Raw genomic sequence first — 24332 nt, 5'->3', positions numbered from 1 at the left:
AGATTGTGCCTTCCACTTCCACCACACATCTTCTGGCTTATACTCCCTCTCATCCCTCCTCTTTAAGCCACTCACAAATCTCCCAGAATACATTTGTGTAACATGAGCCTCCACACAAACAGGGCTGAGGGGGGTGGGGAAATCATCTCGAAATGTCAATGCAACAATTTTATGCAGCCAGCTCTGCACAGGACTTGGAGATATATGCAATTCAAATTTCTGAATACCATAATCAACAATTAACAGATATCTTTGTATGTAAATCAGGTGCTTTGAATTTTTCCCACCTTGATTTAATAGACCAACAGAACAACAAAATCAGATTACAAGTCTTCTAGTTGGGAAAAGCTGCTGCGGAGAAGGCTGTTTCAATTTTTTTGTTTTATTTTATTTTATTTTATTTGCTGTCCTACCAAATCATTTGTTATCACACAATCAAGGCACACTGTTATGCTTTCAAAGGTTTGGCATCAGAATCAGTTGAGTTCTTAAGAATATGCTACTCTGGTTTTCTTCTGCTTCTTTGTTAAAAGATCCTGATTTTAAGCTTGGCCTGCACTGCAGATCTAATACAAACAAGAGATGTGACTTTTTAAAATTAGAAATGTATGTTTCACACTACATGTTTTACACTAACAGGGCTGAGAAGAGCAGCAGGACAGGAATCCATCACAAAAATCATGCTAACAGTTTAAATTTAAACATATTACCTCTGAGACCAAGTAACAGACACACAGTCATGGTTTTATCACTTAATGCAGATGCAGTGACCATTTCTGAAATTACTGTTTGCAATCAGTGAGCCACCCAGGCTGATGAACGTAGGCTCCCTTCTCCTTTCTTCCACAACATAAATCCCATCCTCCCTTTTCCAGGGATGGGGACTTGAGTTGCAAAATTTAAGTCAAGTTGAACTTAAGTCACACTGGTGATCGACTTGGACTTGATTCAGAATTTTTTTTTTCAATGATTCAGACTTGACTTGCAATTCGGAACCCACCCACCCCTCCCTTTTTTCTGGGGGGAAAAAGCTTGTTTTTCATAGGACATCGGACACGGGGCCTGGGACAAGAGACTTGGTACCAAAGACTTAGATTTGGACTTGGGACTGAGATCCGAAAACTTCCTTGCATCCCTGCCCTTGTTGTCAGCTTGAACCACAGCTTAGTATTACTGTACTTCAGTGTCAATGCTAACCACAGCTTACATATCCACCCACAATTTTGGGAAAGAAGATTTCAGTTGCTCATAGCAGTGATGGGGCAAACCAAGAAGCATGTCTTAAACCAGGAAGCATCATAGGCACCACACAGGCTCCAGAGGCTGGCACCCTAAATAGAGATTTCTCAGCCAGGCTTCAGTCAGCAGGGCTCTAATACCATACATTTTATTCTGGAATCTGCCTGCTTTGTTTGTAATGTAATGTAACTTGATGCAAGCTGCCGATACCATATATAGGGCCTAGGGGTACTAATCCACATACATACGTTGTTTTTTTAAAGTGCTGTTTCTTATCACGTTGTGAACCACCCAGTGTGGCCTTGGTAGCTAGATGGGCAGTACAGAAGATGAATGAATGAATGAACAGGAGTAGAAAAATGAGGCCTAGAAACACAGCTATTTTCTTCTCATTTTTCTCTTACACAACTCCTTAAGTAAACAGAACTCTTTGCTTTGAGCAGAAGGGGGGGCTGTATTCCCCAAAGCCTGTAACTCTATGTTCCTTGCCTTTCTCTCTTCTGTGCAATAGTCCGATGAAAAGATAACAGTGCCAGGAATCACACATAACATAGATCTCAAAACTATTTTTCAATTTTGTTCTCAATGACCGTTCAATTCCCCCCATTGTCATAAGCATTATAAACAAATGTTTTTAAAGGGCTTAAAGAAAAGTGCAGATTAACCCACATGCAAACACAAAAATTCTAGAAGCATGCAGAAGAAAAGAAGAAGCATTTTTAATGGTCTTACTTGTGCAAACTAGTGTCCAGGCAAGGTGGTGTGAAGGGTGAGGGGGGAAGAGCATTAGGAAAACGCAGGTAAGTACATGTGAGCAACAGTTTAATAAAAACAAAGTTAAACAGTTATTAGGCAAATGTCCCAAAACTTAATGTGTCTTCAAAGGCAGCAGCAAAGGAAAAAGCCATAAACGAAGTAAAAAAAATTGCTATTGTGTTCATCAGAACTGGATTAGTGGCCCTGAAAGATGTAGTGATGATACAACACTGAAACAGCAACATTAACACATACACAAATATCTTGGGAGATATTACTACTATCCTCCTTATAGCAACCTATAGCTGCAACTAGAGTTGGGTATGAACAGGAAAACTGATGGCTCATGATGGTTCATGGGCCTGTCTCTGGCAGAGATTTATATGCAAAGGAAACAAACAAAACCATAAACCATGAACCACCAGGACCCCCCCCCTTTGAAAAGCTTCGTATTCATGTTGGGGGGGGAACCGCCCACCCATTCCCTTCATTCTGCCCCATCATTTCCCTACGTGGTCCTGGCACCTCTGCCATAATCAGAGGCAGCAGGTGGCTCCAGAAAGGGAATCCCGCTCACTGTCTTTGTGCAGGCGCCCACCTATCAGCTGGGCGGTAGGTGCACAAGCAGAGGCAGTGGATCTGACTCAAGGAAGGGAAGCCAACTGTTGTTTCTGACAATGGCAGTGATGGCAGGACCAGGTAGAGAAGTGATGGGGGCAGTGGGAAGGGGGTCGACAGCCATCCATTTTGCCAAAGCAAAATGAAGCACCAAAGGGGGAAAAAATTCATAGGTTCATTTTGCTTTGGCAAAATGGGTTTGAATCAGCCTGATTAATTGGTTTTTCTGGTTCATGGTTTGGTTCATGCCCATCTCTAGTTGAAATTATAATACACCATGACTTTATCATACAACAAAACACAGACAGAGCTTCATTACGGAACTGGAAATAGACAAGTGAAAATTCTATTTATCCCTTGGGTTTATTTTATTTGTGTCATTTACAGCCCACCTTTCTCCCAGAACAGGGACCCAAGGTGGCTGGCTCACAATGTCAAAACATTCTCAAATTCTATTCTGAGAACTTCCATCTGTCACCTGAAGTGGAACCTTCATTTTACCACTTTTAATCTTTACCATCTCATGCCCCCGTGTCTGTCAGCAAGGTGAGGGATTTCCTACTACACCAAGCCATTTTGCCAAGCTCTACCCTTAGGATATATGTATATTTTAAAGGGCTGTGCCTCTGTTATCAGGCTGTCTGTATTCTGTGATTCCTTGCAATCACAACAAAATTTAAGAGGGTACTGTTCCCCATTTCCACTTAAAAATTGAAAACTTCTTCCAGGAAGCAGGAGGAGAGAGCCGAGGGCAAGGAGGGGGAGTCATTGTTCTTGTTTTCAATAGGCAGGTGGACCAAATAGGGTCGCTTGAGGTGATATGCCATCTGAATGCAAGGACTGCACCAAATCATAATTGAGAACTCTACTGACCTTAAGCCCACTCCAAATAGCCATGTAGACAAGCCCTCAGTTTCTTTTCTTTTAAAAAAATCTGATTTTTTTTTTAGCCCTTATACCTGCAAATATAGACGTTGAAAGTATGTGAACAATACACAAGGGAAGGTGGTGGTGGTGGTGAAATTGTAACAGAACTCCAGTGCCTACAGTATATGGTCTCATTGTCCCACCTAAGTGAAATCCTCCATAAAGACAGAAGACACATAAATGTGCTCTCATGGTACTGGGTGATGATTTAAATCTCTGCATAAGTTGAAACATGACTCCCCAACACATATACTAATATGAATTTCTTTAACAAAGAACTTAGCAAAGTAAGGTGTGCTGTCACTCCACAGACTCACTGACAGACAAACATAATTTATCACAGGACTCTATCTGCATTGGTAGGAGCAATGGGCATTTGGGCATTATGGCTCAAATACATCTAGAGGGCACTACATCAGGGAAGATTATACTAATGGCTATTTTAAAAATTAGCATTTACATTCAGTATACCTCACTCAGGCAAACAGGAGAGCCCTCACTCACAATTCAAGTGCCTCCCTGCCTCTTCAAATAGCACAGGGGCCTCAAGCCTTTGGACTATTGGATGTTTTGGACTACAGTTCTTAGGAGCCACAGCAAAGGATTATAGGAGTTGTAGTTGTACAGCAATGTACAACAATGGAAGGCCAAAAGTCTCCCGTACTGGATATTATGTACACATGAAATCATGGATGGAAAAGAAAGTTAGAACTATGAAACCTCCACCTTTCCTCAAGACGATACAGCAGTCTCAGGATGACAGATTTCTACAACCCCTCTGTATTTCAAATTGTCAGATAAAATTAATTTTCTAGATTTTATGATCTGATTGAATGAATCTTTATTGCTGCAAAGAGTTGAAAGTGAATGATTAACTTTTAATTGTCACATTCCACACTGATCCTTTTCTAGACTAAGCCAATGTTTGAGAAATACAATGTTTCTCACTCATCAGAAACAAACTGTGTTATTAAGGAAGTTGACTCAACATTTGTTAAGGAAACAGTTACTAAAGTTTTAATTACACCACTCCTCCTTTAAAAAAAATTCTGTCCCTACCTTTTAGACATTCAGGTCCCATCTGCTTTCTCCTTCTCGTACCTGGACCCTGAAAATGGCTCCTCTCTCCTACACACTTGTGGCATATACTGCAACCACCCACACAGTCCATATACTGTGAGGTCTTCTACCTAGGTCCTACACGTAGATTTTTCAATGGGTTCTTTAGGGGAGGACTTACAACTGCGTGAACTGAACATTTTGGAAGAGCAGGTTGTGTCAAGAGCCTATGAGGATCAGGTCAGAAGAAAGCAGCAACTGAACAATCCTCTCAAGACACAGAGAGAGATCCATTTCTCATTTAGAGGCAGAGGTCAAGAGCACAGGTGTCTGGAAGTGACAACTGAACCAATAACGAAATGAAAAACATGCACTTTTTCCCCCTGAAACTAATCCAAATAACACTTCCAGGAGTAGGAGACAAGCTTACATTTTGCCACCACCACAGCAGCAAATCAGGCTGCTAGCAGCAGGAGCTGCAGCTCTCAGCAGGCAGCCAAAACTAAAGAGATGTGTTCTTCCTTAAGATGAAGCTCTAACCTTGCTGCTGTAATACCCAAGAATGGAGAAAGTCTGTGAACAGAATGATCATCTACTGTGGCCTCTCTCTGAAACTGGCAAACCTAATGGTTTTCCGCCTTTTGCCTTTTGCAAGACCACTGGGGGAGTAGAGGCAGCCTTTTCTCCCAGCAAATGCTGCTGCTTCTTTTTTAAGAATCAGGTACTGCTATCCATGAAAGTGGCTTAGAGAAATCAAAGCACATCGCAGGAAGAAGCAGAATTTAGCAACCAGAGAAATGCCTCCCCCCCCACCCCAAAACAGAAGAGCAATGCGGGAATAAATGCACCAAGATTTAAGTAATCAAAGCATCTGAAATGTTCTACTAAGGGCTGGGTTACAAGAAAAGATGATAATTGTGAGGAAAGGTGAACTAAAGGGGCAAGGAATGGTTTTCAGAAGTAGGACATCAAAAATTCAAGCTCTGCTTTGTAACCATAAGGGTTAGATTTATTTTTTCCACCTAGGTGCTACGATTTGTTATCACTGCAAGGGTACAAAGGGAGTCAGTCATACAACAGGAGAACAACACATAAAGGTAGGCAGCTGGGTGGGAATATAAAACATTGAAGACACTGCATTGCAGACAGGGAATTTCTCATATGAAGTCCTGCTTCTGCCAGGATCGCTTTCGGCAAATGATCACCTCTTGGTCTTCGACCTACAGTACAGTATGTGGCTAATACTCTGCATCCTCTGTCTCTTTCAGGAAGGACACAGAACCACTGTGCTCTTTAGCCATTCTAAGACAGATGATAATGTTTCCCTCTTATTCCATACATTAAAAACACAGACATGTCACTATCCAACTTTGACGTCCCAGATTAGCCAGTGTAGTCCAAGGTACCGATCATAAGAATCTGAATCTGAGTCAAAATTAAACACAGCTAAAGACTTCTTGGCTGGATTTGAACACAACAACAAAATGCTGTTTGAGAGTCCGAAAACCCAACCACTGATTATTTCCATGCTGGCCCTGTTCTCTGGAACAGTCATCTTCTGTTCCAATCACTTCTGATGGAAAATTCAGATAATGATATTGCTAAATCACTGCAAATGTTTTCTGTGTTGCCATGCCTTGTTTTTTCCAAACTTAGTTGATGACAATTTGTTTTCCAGTTTTAAAAATACCCAGTTACAGCATCACCAAGCCCAGGATCTTTTCAAGTCTTCCTATGTTTTTAATTAAACATTTCCTATATGCGAAATCCTGACTACAGTACTTTTTTGCTTCCTACAGCTGACAGCCAGTGGATTGGTAATGAATGAACTCTTAATTACCCCAATATTATTTTTTTCCCTTTTCCTTTTTAAAACAGAGGAACAGTACTATTTCACCACAGGGCTATTTTTTTAAAAAATTGAAACCTTTCCTTTCCTCAGAGAAGAAGAAAATGATTCTGAGACAACTTAATGAAGTCCTGCAGAGCGTTATAATCTAATTAAGTTGTCCCATTATAAACCACCCAGAGAGCACTAGGAGCCACTGTATAAGTCAAAGCAACAATAATAACCCAACACATCCTTGGCTGACCTGCCCATGTTGAGCAGTAAGGTCTGAAGAGGACTTCTCTACACATTCACTTGAACACAAACAGAAACTTCTGCATGCTCTATAATCTTGATGTGACTAGGGACTTCTCTGTACTGTACTTTCAAGTATTCCTGCTCAGTGTGAAGTGGGTGAGACTACGCTGAGGTTGGGATGTTAGGCTCGGGTAATGTGCATGCTTCTTCATGCCTTGATATTGTCTGTTTGCTGGTTGGGACTTACATGCTCTTGACCACAAGCCTGGGAGAAATGTCTGGTCTAGAGATAGAACCAAAATTTTGAAGCCATCCATTTAATCCTGCTGGCAATCCCAAAACAGAACATCTTGTACCTGAAAGCAAGCAGGATACTGAAGGAGGTGCTTGTTTTGGACACCTCATAATATCTTCTATACATCCCAGAAGACAAACAGATAATCTCTCTACTTCCATCGTGACAGTTTCATCCCCTCAAGACAGAAATTCTAGAAGAGCTAATAATGTGTTGTACCTCCTAGGCATTTGAAAAACACTTTTCAGTTTAGCTTCCAAATAGGTATAAACCTGCAAGCTATGTGCACAATGGACTGCGTAACAATCTATTCATGTGCTAGACAAAAACAAAAAACTTTGTGGCACACTAAAGACTGACTGCTGTATTTTAATGTGAGCTTTAGTAGATCAAGTTCACAGTGAATGAGACTATATGACTGTCATATTTATACGTGCCCCCATGACCTAATTTGTTACTAACAATGGTTTATTATAGTAACAGATTAGGTATTAAATCATGAGTAGTTTAAATTATCAGTCTATACACAGTGGTTCTCAAACTGGAGTCCTCAGATATTCTTGACTGCAGTGTCCAGAAGACTTCACCACTTGCTGTGATGGCCAAGATTTCTGGAAGCTACAGTCGAATGACATCTGGGGACCCCATTCGAGAACCACTGGTATAGGGTAACAATAGCATAATTGACACAAGTCACAAACTGTGGGAATCAATGTAGGGTTTCACACTTGGTAATGACTTAATGAGATATTCAGTGTGGTTTAGTGGACAGAGTGCCACACTAGGACTCAAAAGGCTTGGGTTAGAATCTCCAATTAGCAATGGAAACTCACTGGGCGAGTAGAACTGGTAAAACCATTTCTTAAATTTCTCACTTACCTTGAAAGCTCTTTTAGAGCTGCTATAAGTTACTTCCTACTTGATAACACATCACAGTGACTTAAGAACCTTTGACTTATATTCAGTCTTTTTAAGCAGATTTCTAGTATCATGTGACTATTATAAATATGATGGTCATACAGTCTCACTCTTACGTCTGAAGAAATCCATGAAAACTCACATTAAAACATAGCAGTTTGTTTTCAAGGTAAGCCATGTTTTTGTCTCCTGTTTCATGTGGTCTTTTTTTGTCTGATAGGCTTGCACGACTAAGATGGCTATTTCTGTACTGTTAACAATTCCCAGAAACAGAAACTATTTCTGTACATTTACAATAGCCATATATGTATTTTTAGTTCTCAGGGTGGCAAAAGTAGGTCTCCAAATCTTGCAACTGGAGCCAAAGTAGCAGGATATTCATAACTTGTACAAAACCTTCAGAACAAGCACTACAAAACATCTAGCCTAAAAATTCAATGTTAGGCCCAATGACTAGTGCTGAATAATAAAAATCTCTTAAGTTTAACTATTTAATTATATTTTTATACTGCTATTTAATTATATTTTATATGTTGCTATTCTGGGCAGTTTCTAGCAATAAAATAAACATACAGAAAACCAAATCCCACCTAATCAAAAAATATAAAATAAAGAAATATAATACAAAAGGGCAACAGATCTAAAAATCAAGATGGCAGCAATGGATAAAAATAAAGGTTACAGAATAAAACTGTCAAAATAAGACAAAGTGATAACAATTATGAGAGGAGGATATCCTGAAATGCCTCGCTGAAAAGCAAAGTTTTTATATGTTTCCCGAATATTAGGGGAGAAAGGGATTGGTGCATCTCCGTAGGAATAGCATTCCATAAAGAGGCAGCCTCCACAGAGAAGGCCCGGCGGGCAGCCATTTTGAAACCCAACGATCAGCTGTTTTGATCATCGTAATGCGAAGGATCGGTTCCCGAAGCAGGGAACCAATAGTTGGGAAGTGAATTTTGTCCATTAAAACATAGTTTTACCTCATCGTCAAGTGGATTTGTCATTTAACAAGGTAATCGTTAAGTGAGGCACCACTGTAAATGACAAAAAGGCTAGCAAATAACATTCTAAAGGTCTCTCGTTCTTCACATATATTTTAGCCTGCGCCAGCAGCACATCTCCAGATAAATACAACGTATTATTTTTCACTGATTTTCAAAAACCCCATTCCATCTCTAAGCAGCTTATGGTAGAGGAATTACTGTACAGTTATTCCATTTTATCCAGCAAACTTCCTGTTCTTAACAAGAGAACGCAGAAGATAACAGATGATATTCTTAATGCTAAGCTGGTCTGATGGAATGCAGAGGCAACCAACCATGTTCAAAATGACAGCAGACTGCCTGGACTTATGGGCACGATCACTGTGGATGCACAAAGTGATGGTGGGGAAATGGCTCAGAAAACCTGCACATACAGACTACCAGATGACAATGAATGCCTGCTGCCCTATCCAGGAGTCAGCATTTGACACACTCCTTTATTTTTAATGTTCACAGTACAGTATGTGTGGAGCTGGCATCTAGATATACACTTTACCAGCCTCCTGCAATCTGGGAGTCAAAACATGGAGGCTTTTTGAGGCGCTTCCACGAAGACATTTGCAAGAATAGGCCTACACAAGAACAAGGAGCAGACAGAGCTATTGTCTTGATTTCAAAGCATATATTTAAATTTCTTCCTTAGACTTCAGACAATAGGTTTTTGAAGCTAGGTTCAAGCTTTGGCATTTGCACCATACTGATCCTCCAGGCTTAAGCCACTCACAGCATGAAGTGACAGCTGCAGGAAATCCTCTTTTCCACAACATGATCTCACACAGTTGGCAACGACAACTGCAACCTTGTAGGGAGGGCCAATTATACAGACCTTCCCATTTGACCAGCACAGAGGCAAACTGGTGACCGAACACACCAGACCCAAATAATCTGCCCCACTCACCAGGCTGCAGCATTTACACACTGTCAGTCCTCAAGCCGTGCAGAGTCGCCTTGTCAAAAATGGTTCTTCTATGGCCATGGGCAAAGCGCAGCTCAAAAAAAGCCAGTTACTACCTGGTTCATCTAATTGCCCTGTGCTTGCCACCATTCTGGCACCCACTAAAGAAGAATGACCACACCAGGGCCTGCCATTCATCTTGTGAAAGGAACCCAATCTGGTTTTTACACAAATGCTGCCAAGGGGTCTCATTTTGGTCAAACCCTGTTAACACAAGTTGAATATACTGTCACAGTGAGTGTTCTTTTCACATTTCATACATTTATATTGAAGACGTTAATTGCCTAGGCTTTGATTTAGAATTCACTTTTCCTAGAGCAATAATTTCAATACTACCTTCATGGGGAGATTTTTTTTTCCTATTCCCACTTGGCCATAGAGGAATCCCTTAATGTCTGGCACAGACCTGCTGTATGTTGTAGGGCATCTTCTAGTCCACCCCTATATGAGAGGGTCCAGGCCTGCAGGCCTCACCATAGTCCTACATCAACTTAGCACACAGCTGGGAACCACCTCCAACTATTCCTTATAACTCCAGGGTGTGGAAGATTATCAAAAGGGGTAGGCAGCCTTCTTTTCAAGGAAGCGTGAAGCCTGGAAGACTGCTCTTGTGATCAAAAAGAACCAGCCTCAAACTATGAAGAACAAGAATTCAGAACTGGGCGATTTCGTGTTGCATGAAATGTCAAGTCCAAATGCCTCTGACTTTGGGGCATAATGTGCCTGCTGCCTCCAGCCCATTAATCCTTCTCCTCCCCGTCCCCAAGTAGATTCACAATTTTATCTCTGTGTGAAAAGTGAGGGGGGAACTAGCAAGACACAGGAAAATTCTTATGCAAGGCGCTTTGTGCCCAGTTGGGGCTATAAAAAGAGGATGTAGCTGGAGGGCAGGGGAAGCCTGCCAGGAAGACTGAGAGAGAACTAGACAGCAGGAGAGTAGGAAGGATGGAGAGACGAAGAGTTCAATTGAGGCAAAAGAGGAGTGAGGAGCCAAGGAGTCAGCTGATGTGGGCAAGTGGGTCAACAATCCAGCAAGCTACACTTACTTTACTGGACTCTCTAACTGGTGAGTCTTCTCCAAATGAGCCGAGTGCTCCCTAAGGCAGCAAGGGCCAAGCACTTTGGTTCAAATCTGAAGATGAGCCTACCATGGGTCACTGGGAGGTTCTGTCAGCAGAGCCTGGCAAGACCCCGATGCCAAGGGTCACACCAGTCCTGACCCAACAGAGAAGGTGAAGATGTCATAAACAACTTAAGAGACTGCATCAGGTGGCTCGGGGCTTCAAAGGAGGAAAGATTATACCTTTTTGGTTTATCTTTGTTATCACCCGGGGTGAGGTGGTACTGCTCAAGAGTGACTACGGCACTGGACAACAGGATGGAGAAGGGTTAAGAGAAAGGCCCACAGACCGAATGATCCCCTTGTAAATACTTCTACAATAAAGATTTCGTTGATTGAAAATGCGGTTAGACTTTCCTTATGATGACCAGCATACCTAGTGGGCTTTTTGACGTCCATTTATGTACTGATGAAAAGGCTAAATACCCTTATACTCCAGTAATCTCAGATATATGAGATTATCCCACTTTGTCCTCAAATACAGGGCCGGTTAGGCTAAAAAAGATAAACTGGCCCAAGGTCATTCAGTGAGTTTCCTTCCCAGGTAAGCATTTGAAACCACACATACATCGCACAATTGTGCTCATTATGCTATACAGTTAACGAGTAGCACATTATGAAATTCTTTATGACTCTGAAACTACATTGCTTGGAAACTGAGAAACAGTAGGGGAACACTAAGACTGATGATTGGCTTTACAAAAGTGGCAAAAAATACTACTTACATAAAACTACATTACTGTACATGTTTCCAGGTTCTAAAGCTCTCAAAGAGATTTTGAAAGCATGGAATGCTGAAACACGGATGTGTCAATGCAGCACTGAACAACTAACTGGGCAAGGCAAAGCCAAAGAAGGGAATCTTTTCAGTAATGCCACCATTCATTCTGAATGACAGGCTTGTCCATGTAAATTAAGGAGCAGAACAGGAGAACTGTAGAGTTGAACTACATGTTACACAATACAAAAGTGAAAGTGGGCGAAGGTTAGGAAGCCACAAATCACCAATCACTTCTCCCTTGAAAATACATGCATACTTCTTTGCACCTTAATAACAGATCGAAACCTGGGAATCCCAGATTCACGGCCCAACATGTAGTTTTGCCCTTACCTATGTGTTTTACCATTTGATACTATAGCACAAGCCAGGGAATATATCACTATACTGTACAGATTTAGCTGGACTGCAACAACTACCAAGCCCGACCAATATATTTGATGATGAAAAATGATGGTGGTTGCAATTCAACAATATCTGATCCCAGGTTCCCCATCCCTGTTACAACATTACATTGAAGCTGCCACAAGAACACATCAGAATCTTAAAAGGATTCTACCCATACACTGCCTTCTCTTCAGTCATGAAATCCAGAACAGAATAGACACGCATGACACTCCCTTTTTGAAAATGAAAGATGACATTATTTTCCTCCAAGTATCTCTCAAAGCTTCTGGATTTCTTGCTCGTTCATGGGATCTTCACCCAAACGAGTAATTGCATATAACGAAAGCAGCAACAATCTGTGTTTGAAAGGCTGAAGCACATACTGAGGACAAACAGCCCCACCCATAAAAATGTACATTTTGCAATGGCAACTTCAACAATGGGCAAGTCTGGATGACATACCATATCTGAAAATCACAGGAGCCTATGCTGCCTTTTCCACAAAATGCTTTGAAATCCCACAGAGTTTTAATCTACCATTCCATGATTATGTTATCTGAGCCCAAGTGCCTTCCATCTTTTGGTTTGTTTCTCTTCCTAAGAAATTGGAAGAAGAAACCCAAAACAAATTCTTGATTTCTGATGTGTCAGAACAGTGGTTTGCAACCTTGGGTAACTGCATATTATGTATGTATTTAGCCACTCCCTCTGGAAGCAGAAACAGGTAGAAAAATGATAGCAGCCAGGCTAGGCAGTTGCTTACAATGTGCAACATTTTTCCAGGATGATCGGAAAGAGCATCACAATGTTTTCTTGACTGTGACCTGGAAGATTTTTTAAATTGGGAGAAGCAACTGGCATAATCCTGGGCTGTTTTTTCCAGTCAACAGAAGGAGTGATGAAGCAGCAGGCTAGTTTTCTGTACATTGATTTTCTAGGCATAGACATAGGAAGGAGTTTTACAAAACAGAGATTACAAAAGAAGGAGGAGAGCAAAGAAGAGTAGAGAAGGTGAGTTATAACAGTGGCAAGAGATGCTTACATATAGGCAAATTGCAAAGTGATAAAGCAATATTTCGGGAACCATGTGCAAGTTTGCATAATGGCAGGCCAAAAAAACATTACGCCACTTCCACACATCCACTTAAATCTTCTTATCTGCCACCTGAAAATCTTTAACAGTTCCATTTCCAGCAAGAGCCCTACAACTAAAAATCAATTGAGTGCCTCCACAGCATGGTTGTATCAGGACTTTTTTTGACTAAGAAATTAAAGGCTGCGCTGAGAAAGTTTGTACTCTGAAGATAAAATGATCCAATTTCATGCAAAACTCATCTGAAAGCACATTTTTTTAAAAATAATCACACATGCCCTTTGTCAAAAACAAAAATTGCTTTTTCCAGACAGGCAAGAATAAGGACAAATTCAAAGCCTTTTTAAAAAATCATATCATGTCTTCCACTAATCCTTCAATGCCTAATCTCAATTAAGGGGAATGTTATTAAGAAACAGTGTGAGGCTTCCAGAACCTTCTGAAAAAGGATTCGGCTCTGAAATTCTACCCTATATACCACCCTGATATACATTCTCCCTTGGTGAAAGCCAAAGCAGCATTAAGCAACACACATCAATTTGACCAAAAGATGTTTGGAAACTGAGGGCTTGGCACATTCACATAATACAATCAAGACGCTACTGAAGAAACAACCAAAGTGTTTCATGATCTTACCGCATCAAATTCCGCTTGGTCATCTTCTGGGAGATCACTTGTTTCATAGACATCAGGTTCATTCCTGGCCTAGAAATAGAAATGTTTTCTAGTGAGACCAAAGGCAAAGAATACAAATATCAGAATAGACTCCAAAGTGATATGCAGATCCTTATATCCACAGTTTCACTTATCCACGGTCTGAAAATATTTAAAATATTTTTAAAAGACCTAGAAATATGTATTTTCACAATGTATTTACCAGAACTGGCCACGAGAGGGAAGAAGAGACCATGCTATATATTCTTCAATAACAAGAACACATTACATGTTCTCTGGCTCCCTCTAGTGACCAGTTCTGTTAATACATGGTGAAAATACTTTTTCTCATTTTTTTCTTTTATCACGCTATGTATAGCATTTGCTATTATTCACTATTTCAGCATTCACGGGGAGGGGGACTTGAAACTAATTCCCCACAGATACGTGGGTCCTACTGTACTGCAAAAGTGTGGCATTTGGCAAAAAAGCCCAACTTGGATGAATTCTCATCTTGATGATGCAGCACTACAACCAAAGAACAGAAGAAAAGCAGGATGCACCATGTCAAAGGTACCATCAGGTAAAGATCAGTTTGAATGAATGTATCAGACCACCTGGTTTATGACAGCTTTTCATGACTCAGGTACCAATGGTTAGGATTTCTGGGAAAATTTAAGCTGACTCTTGGGAAAACTAGCCAGGCCTGCTTGAACTGACTATGTGATCTAGACATGGGGTATTTATATTCATATCCCTGGAGATATGAATATCAGCACCACAGATGCCTGGCAAGTCCAGTCCCTCTCTTCTGAATCAGCACATCCAATTACTATTGCCGCTTGGTGTGTGTGGCCGGTGCCGTTCCCATCGTGTTAATCATGGAAGTAGCCTGGTTGGCGCTTCCCTGCCTCCTTATGCAGTCAACCACTCAACAGCTAAGTGGGGAGACTCATTATCCTGCCTCCTTGCCAGAATGGTCCACTGCACAGGTAAGCGAATCACCAGCCAGGCTACTTCTGCAATTGACACGCCGCTGGCCACACACACTGCACTGCAACCAGTAATTGGACCTGCCAGTTCGGAGGGAAGAGGCTGGACTTCCCAGGCACCCGTAGTACCAATATTCATATTCATATCCCCAGCATTATAAATACGAATATCCCGTGTCTAATGGACCCAAAGTACACCAACCAATTTCCTGCTATCTCTCCTCTCTGAGAAAAAAAATGGTGCTGATAGTAAAGTTCTTCTCCTCTGAACTTCAAGTACGATCACTGATCTGAATACCATTACTTTAGCATCTGCTTCACTCCAGGGTTGTCCAGACACAATCCGAAAGATGGTAGCCTAAACAAATCAACTTCTGTGCAGCTTCCATCCCTGTTTCGCTGGAGGCAATTCTAACTTATTAGAGGCAACCAGGCAAGTGGTTATTTGCAAAAGGGTTGTAGAGAACAGCAGAAAAGTATCAATAGCAAAAATATGCCAGACATAAAATAACCTTATACTGCATACAGAAACCAAATTGTATATGTGTGCGTGCTTTGAAAAGAGAGACTGAATTTCCCATCAACTGTCTTGATGAAGGGAACACAAAAACACTCTCATCACTGACTAAACAACAAAGTCATCATATGTAACATTATCTAACCTTCCGCCTGAGGCAGCATCTCCATCTGAATGAAACAAAGATTCAAAATTATTTGCAGAAAGCTCTACTGCAGTTAGGCAAAGGGGACAGTCTATTAACCCAGTCTACCCACAGCCGGTGCTTCTCCAGCGGCTGCACAAGAAGGCAAAATTGTACCCAGCATTATACCCAAACACTAATGGTGTACAGAAAGGATGCACCAAAATAAAGCATCCTCACAGAGGAAGGAGCACAAAATACTACATTTAGGGAGATGTGGTGAGCTGTCTCCTTGAATACTGCTTTTTTGAAATTAGGCAGAGTCGGTGAAGCTTTCACTAGGAAAGAACTACAGTGCCTCGAATTAAATAAACGAAGTCATCCAATTCTATCCCATTTAAGCTTTGAGGACTGTACAAGTGAATCCTCCAGCCTTGCCTCATTCATTACAGTCGTGCCCCGCTGGACGATTACCCCGCTCTATGACAAATCTGCATTACGCTGACGTTTTTTCGATCGCAAAACGATGGTTTAAATGGGGGAATTTTGCTTAGCGATGATCAGTTCCCTGCTGCGGAAACCGATATTTTGCTTTACAATGATCAGCAAACAGCTGATCAGCGGGTTTCAAAATGGCCAACAGCTTTCAAAATGGCCCCCTGCTGTTTTCTAGGAAGGATTCCTCGCTTTATAGGCACCGAAAATGGCCGCCATATGGAGGATCTTCACTGGCCGGTGAGTTTTTCAGCCCACTGGAATGCATTGAATGGGTTTTCAATGCGTTTCAATGGGATTTTTTCATTTTGTTTGATGATGTTTTAGCTCTACAGCTATTTCGCTGGAATGAATTAACATCGTCAAGCAAGGCACCACTGTAGTAGTTTTTAGTTCAACTCTTCAGGTCTGTGACTGGGTGCTGATTCCCTAGGGGAATTAACATGTCTTTCCCATCACTGCTCCACTATCTTTTCACTGGTGATGCCAACTATTGCACCTGGGACCTTCTCCATGCAAAGCAAATGTGCTCCCTTTGAGCTCTAACCTCTCCTAAATGCAAACAGGCTCCAATGATAGAACAATGTTGCCACAACACAAGCAAACTCTGCAAAGCTCTGCTCTCCATACTGCCCCACAAAGCCACTGAACTGCTCTGGTTTAAGCATCTGGCTGCAGAGCCAGAGGTTGGGAGTTCAATTTCCCTCAATGTGCCGCCTTTACATGATCTAAGATCATGAGGATGATGTTATCCTATCCCTCAGGTGGTCAGGATGGAGTGCTATGTCCTGAGTTGAGACTGCTGTTTGCCTGCTGCAAATTGTGGTAGGGAAATTACAATCTCAGTGTTTCATTCTGGGGCAGGAAGCACTGATGTGGACACAGGGTAGCATCTATGTGTGCACATCACATGCATGCATAGCTCATCATTTGCATCCCAACTGACAGAAGCAGCTTCTTCTTGTTGTTGTTGTTTAGTTGTTAAGTCGTGTCCGACTCTTTGTGACCCCATGGACCGGAGCACGCCAGGCCCTCCTGTCTTTCACTGCCTCCCGGAGTTGGGTCAAATTCATGTTGACAGAAGCAGCTATCAGAGCCCAAAAACCTATGCTTTCTGACATAAATTATCTGTCCAGTCCTGGTATAATACCCAGAAACATCTGTTACCTATGACTGACCTCTGTACCCTGTTTCCCCAAAAATAAAACCTAGCCTGAAAATAAGCCCTAGTATGATTTTTCAGGATGCTCGCAATATGAGCCCCATCCCAAAAATAAGCCGCAGTTAAGTGAAACCCTGCCCTCCACTATGGTGCAGCAACCAGAAGATGACATGACTGTATTTGAACAAATGTAGACTGTTGAAAAAATAAAACACTCCCTGAAAATAAGCCCTAATGAGTTTTTTGGAGCAAAAACTAATATAAGACCCTGTCTTATTTTCGGGGAAACAGGGTAATCATTACATTCACCACAGGCAAACAACTGTTGCCCTCAGGTTTTTGAACTGTAGCTCCCATAATCCTCCACCATTCTTAGAGCCTGTTAGGGCTAATGAGAGCTTCAGGTTAGAAACACAGTTACCTTCCCTGCAAGACAGATGTGACAGTTTCTGAACAACTTGTAGATGCCTTCAAAGTGTGGTTCTCCCTTTCCTCTTCTGTAACTGACAACTAGCACAACTTAGTGGCTATTGCTTTGTTGGGCAACAAGGATGGTAAAATTACAGCTGCTTTCCACACTGCCTCACAGGCTGAAAACACAGGCAAAACCGGTCCTCGGTCTTTCAAAAACTACAGATTCATTCCTTATCAACTCAACTTCCAGATTCCGACATTGAACCTATAATAGTCAGTGTTGCCTTAAGATAAATCCTAATTTATATTTATAATTTGCTATTATGAGGCAGATAAGTTTCCCCTGAACTTTTTAAAAAACAAACACCCCCCCCCACAATTCTAGCTATCATTCATTCTATTTATTCAATTATCCCCCCACTCAGCTAGAAATGGGTATATGTAAAGGGGGGGGGAGAAAAGAAAAGAAAGGAAAACAAAAAAAGTAATTTATTTATTTATTAAACTTATATGCCGCCCATCTAGACATAGTCGACTCTAGGCGGCTCACAACGAGTAAAGTAAAAACAATTGACATATAAGAGCAATTTACAACAATTTACAGCAATAACAATCAGTATGGAGAATCAGAAATTAAATTAAGTGGTGCCCGGTGGGAAGGCCTGCTTAAATAGCCAGGTTTTAAGTGGAGTGAAGCAAGTTCCCCATCCTTCACATTTCTACATACAGGACTTTCCAAGTGCCCAGCAGATATTATTTTTATTTATTTATGTTTCCTTTTAATAACAACAACAACAACAACAACAACAACAACAACAACAACAACAACAACAACTACTACTACTACTACTACTACTACTACTACTACTACTACTACTACTACTACTACTACTATTATTATTATTATTATTATTATTATTATTATTATTATTATTATTATTATTATTATTAAACCTTCTTTGCTGGTCTCAACACAATCCCAATCTTTCCCTCCCCCTTGTATCCACACTGGACCTGATACAGAGATACAGGCCACTGATACAGGGAAATTCGTATTCCTCAAAAAGTGGGAGAAATTCGTTAGAGATATCATGATGAGATAACCGGTATCCCTACACGTGGGTCTGCTTTCCTGGTGCCGTTGATTTATTGCTACCAATCCCGGAAGGGAAAGGAATCCTTCTCATCCCCAGAGGCACCCTTCCCTTTATTACGACACATGCTCAGAGGCTATCCATCTCCCTCAACCATGCCTCTTCGGGGAATGGGGGGGGGGGGGAGAGAGGGGAGTGAATAAGGCAGAGAGCCCTGGCTCCCTTTAAATCCCAGAGGGCTCTCTCCAGGTACAGATGTACTCCGACTCCCATCATGCCACGTCATTGGCTGCGCTGGCCAAGGCTGATGGGAGTTGCAGTCCCAGGTCAAGAAAGCCGCGCCTTCACCCGGCTCCCCTCAGTCAGGATCAAACCGACTTCTCCCCAAGGGGCCTTACAGCGTCCCTCCAAAGCCCCACCGACCGCCTCGTCAGAGCAGGCCTTCCTCCTCCTCTTCCTCCTCTCCCCATCCTTCCCTACAGAGTCAGGCATCCACCCGACACCCCCCCCTCCGCTACCCCACCCTTTTCTCCTCTTTCCCTCCGCATCCCGTTCCCCGTCCGCCGCCGCCTTCCCCGTTTGGCTAATGGCAGGATCGCCGCCCCCCTCCCGCCGCCGCCGCCCCGCACTCACAATGCCGGGCAGGTCCGCATACTTGGGATCGGCCATAGCCAGGTAGAGAGGGATGGGCTGAGCGGTCCGTTTAGGCCGGGTGAAGGAGGAAAATCCAAATAGCGCGAGAAGAGGCCCGAGAGCGGGAGGAACGAGACGCGAATTGGTAAGGCCGCGCGATACCACCTGGGAATTGTAGGCGCTGGGTGGAGAGGAGGTAATAATAAGCTCACTGTTTTTGCCAATGATATGAGCTGGCGGTCAACGGGATACGTGGGGAATACATTTATTAGCTCATTTCATTGTCGTGTTTTCATTTTATTTTTCAGAGGTATCCTTGCAAGAAATGTCCCCAATAAAATGGAAGGGAATATTTCAAATTCGGGCACAAACATCAGAATATATGCTACCTACCACTTTGTGTTTCATCAGTCCTGCTCAGCTCTTGTAAACTCAAGCCTGTGGTTCCTTAGGGAGTCAAGCAATCAGATATATATGATCTTCCTCTTTTCCTGCTGCCTCCCACCTTTCCCAGCATTCTTGCCTTTTTCAGATAATCCTGTCTTCTCATGAACTGACCATTTGTAGGACAGCCTCAATTTCAACATGTTTGCTTCCAGAGATAGTTCAGCCTGGATTTTATCTAGGACCTGTATCCACTTGTTCGTCTTTCTGGCAGTTCAGGGCATCCTCAAAGTTCTCTTCCAGCACTACATTTCAAACAAGTCAATTTTTTTTCTGTCAGTTTTCTTTACTGTCAAACTTTCACACCCATACATTGTCAGGATTTTGTTCTTTTGGTGAACCGGGAGTTAAATTTTAATACTGTACTGTAATGGAAGTGCAGAGTCACAATGTACAGTAAAAGCCACTGTAATGACCAACAGCATACAGGTGTAACAAGATGATGTAATGCTTGATTGTTAAGCAAGACCAGCTGTAAATGGTGAAATGTGATTGGTTGTTGTGGGTATAAATGTAACAGAGACAGAACAGACCATTTGCCACTCAGCAGTAAGTCTGGTGGCCATTTACTTCTATGTTATTGCTCTGAACGTTGTAATGCCAAATGTATATTGCCATGTATATATGTTTAGCCATATCCAATATACTATATTATAATCTCTAAGAACTCTCCCATGTTGTTTTGTCCCCACGGCTAAGTCTCTAACTTTGCTAAATTTAAGTGGGAGGAATGGAAGCAGTCTGATAAGAGGCTCTGTATAACTAGTGCCCTTAGTTTTCAAGGCTTGTCTTTTAAACAGAGTGCTCTTGCCAAGCTTCACATTTCAACTGGACTCTAAGACATTTTCTTGAGGCCAGAGCCTCATTAAGCCTCTGGAGTTTTGGCCCCACGCCAACATACATGGTGACTGGAAACACAATAGTGTGGATGATCTTGATCTCTCCAGTGGCACATCCTTACACTTGATTATCTTTTCTAATTCCTGCAAAGTTTTGTATTTCTGGTTAAATTCCTCTAGCTGTTCAGCAGAAATACAGGTATTTACAGAGCAGAATAACTTAGTTCCCAAAATTAGTCCACCCCTTTTCTTATTAACTAGCACATACAGTCTCAATAATTATCTCTGAGACAGTAGTAGAAAGAATAAAAACCATTGTGACGTCCACTCCTTGAGGCACCTACATTTTCTGCCCTCACAAAGGTTGCAGTTGTATTTTCCTTTCATTGCCACCAGTGGATTACCTCAATCCACAAAATAATGACGTTTGATCAGACACTTGTATTGTGAATGCATATAAAACTTATTTATTAAAGTGAAGCCAATTTATTAATCACAGAAGTTCTTCAGATTTACATACTATTTCCTCGCCATATAATTTTCACCTTCTCTATCTATTTATCTTAACCAGTCTCTAACTCAATCTCTCTCTCTTCTGGCTGACTGATTTTTGACTGACTCTCTTCTCAGGCTCCGCCTCTCCACCACATTTGTATAGAACATGAATAATACATCACTTATACCTAACAAAGGGTGAACACTACATACCTCCCCCCCTTAAATATGTTTGTTTTGGAGGGGATACATGTTTTTTATCCTAAACAAACATGTATAATTGCATAAAAACTACTTACCCTCTGGCACAATTTTGCAAACAATACATCATATATTTCTGTAACACAATACCTTCTCACTTTACACATTTCAATACAATTCAATAATATACTTTACCTTTTGATGGACACTTATGACATTTAATTTTACAATCCTACAGAAATATAACATTTTCATGAAAATGTTACATAGATAATTAAACACAGAATCAATAGTCTATTCCAGTTTATTTTAAAAGTCCTTGCATCCTTCTCCACATCTCAGTCCATCAATATTCAATTTTTCATCACTATTCACAAGCAGAACATTTATTATACATTACCAATTTTGTTTATTCCCCCATCAGTCATTTGGTTTTCGAGGCAAAGTACCATCATCCACGCTCTGTGTCCCTCTGATGCTGTGGATTACAAAGTCCAAGTCCGCTGTCATCGGCTTGGCCCCACACCTCTCCAAGTCCAATGTTTGATGCATCAGTGAAAATGATGAACTCCCAGCTGTAGTCGGGTTCGCTGAGTACTGGTCCGGTCGTTAACACCTCCTTCAGCTGGTTAAACGACTGCTGGCACTCAGGGGTCCATCTGAATGATCTCTGGCTCCTTCTTCTGTGTTTTTTTTCCGGTCGACTAGCAGTCATCAGGCCCTCTGATGTCCACTGGAAGTCCTCTGCTTGCCGTTTCTTAGTGAAGCCTGCTTTCTTTCTGGCTCAAGGCTTCACCTTATCAGCTGGGGAAAGGGTAGGCATTTTCCTCTCCTTGTCCCGGACATCCCTGGATGCGTTCTATCTTGAAATGTCATGACTTACGCCTTCCTCCTCACTCACAAATTCACCCACAGGTACTTTTTTTGCAAAGTTTTCCCTATGTGGGGAACCACTATCACGGGTCACTTTAAGATTCTCAGGTGAGTGTCTTTTAAGTGCAATCTTAAACGATCAGTTTGTTTTAGATGCACTGTGTGTGTTATCTGATTCTATTTCTTCATTCATAGATAAGCTAGGTAGGCGGTTGCCTTGCAAGGTTTTAAGGCGGCCTTTTCCAGCTGCAGAGCTAATAAACTCACTGGCACTCCAGTGATGCTGCAACAAATATATAGGTTCTGACCCTGCCACAAGCCCTCTATAGATCTCAGTCCCACTATTTGGTCCTCAGGACAGAATGCTCTTTCCTGGGTTTCATTTAAGCCTTTCTCCTTTCCAGGAGTACCTCCCAAGCTTGACTCTGCCACTTCTAAGGACTCCTCCCCATTATTTCTGGGGACAAATATCTATTTGTGGTGTCCTCTATGAGATGCCTTTAAACCATCTCTATAGGTCAAGTCTTTATCAGCTAAAGACCTCTCTGGATGTTCAGGGGTCAGTGGAATGGGACTCTCATCAGATGTTGTAATACAATCATTTGAAGTACTGTTTTCCCTCTGCTCATCAATATAAAAAGTATTATTAGGATTTTCCAATTTGACCATCTCTGCTATCTCAGGGCCTTTCAAAAGAATAAGATCAGCTTCAGCATGACTATTAAGCTGGCAATCCAAGGAACTTTCTCCCTCCAGGCTTCCTTCGGCTACAGTATCCATTTCTACTGCAGTGGGTGATTCCTGGCCCCCTGGTGAGTGTGTTAGTGCAAAAGCACTCTTAACATGCTCTATTAAATCCCATCCGATTAGAAAAGCAGCCGGTATTTTATCTGAAATGGCCATTTGCCACTTTCCAGACCAATTCCCATAAGTTATCTGAACCTCTGCCACTTTCAACACCACAGTTTCCTTCCCAATTCTTTTTAGGGTCATAGTTCTGCTTGGAATTATGTTGTCCTGCGCTATCAGATCTGAATGTGCGATAGAAATTTGAGAAGCTGCGTACCTTAGAGCCATGTACTTCTTTCCATCCACTACTATCTCTTCCGCAGTGTTTTTAAGAAGAGTATTGTCATTTTTGATGTAAAAACAGTGGACTGTAGGGGCTTCAGTATCTCCTCAAGATCAGTAGGCTTGGTTGCCATAGAGACAGAACTACCATTGTTACAGCCTCCCTCAGTGGCTTCAACTGGTCTTAAGCAGTACACTTTCTTGGTCTGATTATCATCCTTTCCCTTTTTATTCTTATTTTTCATACAATTTGCCTGATAATCCCCAAACTCTCCACAGTCAACACTCACTGTTTATAAGTCCTTCACTCATTCTGAGAAGATTTGTTCAAATTTAACTTTTCCTCAGGGTTCATTTGGGGCTAAGAACTAGGCTATGCTAATTTAGGTGAAGTACTACCCTGGCCTTCTTTCCCTGGTGTTTTGATGAGGTGTTTTTTATTAAAGGGTTTCTTATGGTGGTCCCAGTTTTGCCTGTTAAAATTTACCTCAGAGAACCTATAGTCCCGAATCTCCCCAATATAATCTGCTGTTTCATCTGCTTCTAATAAATTTTGGGGATTTTTGTCCTTAACTAAATAACTCAATTCCCCAGGCAAAATAGAATAAAATAGTTCTAACCCAATCACATTTTTCACTTTCTCTAGAGAAGTGACATTCTCGTGTTCCATCCATTTGTCCAAACATTGAAGAAGTTTAGTCCCTATCTGGGAATAAGATTCCTCAGGCTTTTTGGTTAGGGAACGAAATTTTCTCCGCAGGTGTTCTGCATTGATACCAAATCTAGAAACTACCATTTTTCTATATTTATTTATTTATTTATTGGACTTATATACCGCCCCATAGCGCTACAAGCACTCTCCGGGCGGTTTACAATTTAATTATACAGGCTACACATTGCCCCCCCAGCAAGCTGGGTACTCATTTTACCGACCTCGGAAGGATAGAAGGCTGAGTCAACCTTGAGCCGGCTACCTGGGATTTGAACCCCAGGTCGTGAGCACAGTTTTAGCTGCAGTACAGCGTTTTAACCACTGCGCCACGAGGC

At 41.7% G+C, this 24332-nt stretch overlaps 1 protein-coding gene across 1 annotated transcript in view; it reads right to left on the bottom strand.

Moving 5' to 3' along the window:
• DCTN2 (dynactin subunit 2) overlaps positions 1-24059 on the bottom strand; it is a 60987-nt gene extending 36928 nt beyond the window's left edge. Inside the window, exons 1-2 of the mRNA XM_020778512.3 lie at positions 19363-24059; positions 13914-13982 (exon numbers count right to left, since the gene is read on the bottom strand). Of these exons, the coding sequence (XP_020634171.2) occupies positions 13914-13982; positions 19363-19398 (105 nt within the window). The 5' untranslated portion in view covers positions 19399-24059. The remainder of the gene's footprint in view (positions 1-13913; positions 13983-19362) is intronic.
• Between the last annotated feature and the right edge of the window lie 273 nt (positions 24060-24332).

This window comes from Pogona vitticeps, chromosome 2 (genome assembly GCF_051106095.1).
Source record: "Pogona vitticeps strain Pit_001003342236 chromosome 2, PviZW2.1, whole genome shotgun sequence".
In the NCBI taxonomy this organism is placed as follows: Eukaryota; Metazoa; Chordata; class Lepidosauria; order Squamata; family Agamidae; genus Pogona; species Pogona vitticeps.
The sequence above is the reverse complement of the archived record's forward strand: the minus strand, read 5'-3'. Positions and strand labels throughout refer to the sequence as shown.